Source organism: Galeopterus variegatus, unplaced genomic scaffold (genome assembly GCF_000696425.1).
Source record: "Galeopterus variegatus unplaced genomic scaffold, G_variegatus-3.0.2 Scaffold22930, whole genome shotgun sequence".
Lineage (NCBI taxonomy): Eukaryota > Metazoa > Chordata > Mammalia > Dermoptera > Cynocephalidae > Galeopterus > Galeopterus variegatus.
This window is the reverse complement of record NW_007749041.1, coordinates 3,407-4,325: the sequence shown is the minus strand read 5'-3', so window position 1 is coordinate 4,325 and position 919 is coordinate 3,407. Positions and strand designations below refer to the sequence as shown.

Below are 919 nucleotides of genomic sequence, written 5' to 3'. Positions count from 1 at the left end.
ACCTTTTGGTAAATTTTCCTTGTCCTCTCTAAAGGTAATTCCAGTGTAACGTATTGACAGAATCTAAGTTCTTGGTGAATTCAGAACGCTCGATAGTGAATAAAGAAAGCAGAGAATGGGTAGTGACTGCACATTGCTGAAACCATCAAGTGTCTGCAAAGTGTCTTCCTCAGGGCTTGTCCCCAAAGTGCAATATGCTACAAATTAAGGGCAATTAGAACTTAGAACATTCAAAAAGAAGGAGGAAATAAGTGTTCACTTTCCCCAAGTTTCTCAACATTGCACGATTGGAGACAAAAATTAAATGGCCATGAATAAGTTTTTCTTTTCTGGTTTTTTGATAAGCAAGCTACAAGAAGAATTTTAGGAATGAATATTTCCTGAAGAATCTACTGTCATAATTCCACAAAGCTTGCTTATTCATTGTTATAATTTGACTGTATTATTTCTAATTGGGAAAGATCCCTGCCATAGATGCATGAGATTAGTAAGTATATCTTTAGTACTAAATAAATAGTGTGGCCAAAGGTGTGGACTTCAAATAATATAAAAGATTTTCAGGCATGTCCTCAGTTCTTACCTGGAGCAGATCCACATCTGGTTTATGGCACATTTTCATCAGCTCCTTAAACATTTCTCTTAAGTCTTTCTTCTTTTGAACCATTTTGGCTTTGTTTTTCTTGAGTTGCTGTAAAATCCTTTTGCCTTCCATTATGAGTCTGTTTAAATACTGTTTTTCTTCCTGGTGAAGAACACGATGCATCTTCTTATACTCAGCGGCAGTCATCTCTGCCAGTACATACACATAGCTCTGCAAGAAGATGGATTTCCTACATTACATACCCAGGCTGACTTTGTTCTCCTCCTGAACCTCACCTATTTCTGACTCATGTCTTCTACCAATATGCTACATAAATTC

At 36.7% G+C, this 919-nt stretch overlaps 1 protein-coding gene across 1 annotated transcript in view; it reads right to left on the bottom strand.

The window, feature by feature from the left end:
- The window catches only part of LOC103583434 (tripartite motif-containing protein 43-like), a 2,910-nt gene extending 2,123 nt beyond the window's left edge, over positions 1-787 (bottom strand). Inside the window, exon 1 of the mRNA XM_008564747.1 lies at positions 581-787. Within this exon, the coding sequence (XP_008562969.1) occupies positions 581-787 (207 nt within the window). The remainder of the gene's footprint in view (positions 1-580) is intronic.
- Between the last annotated feature and the right edge of the window lie 132 nt (positions 788-919).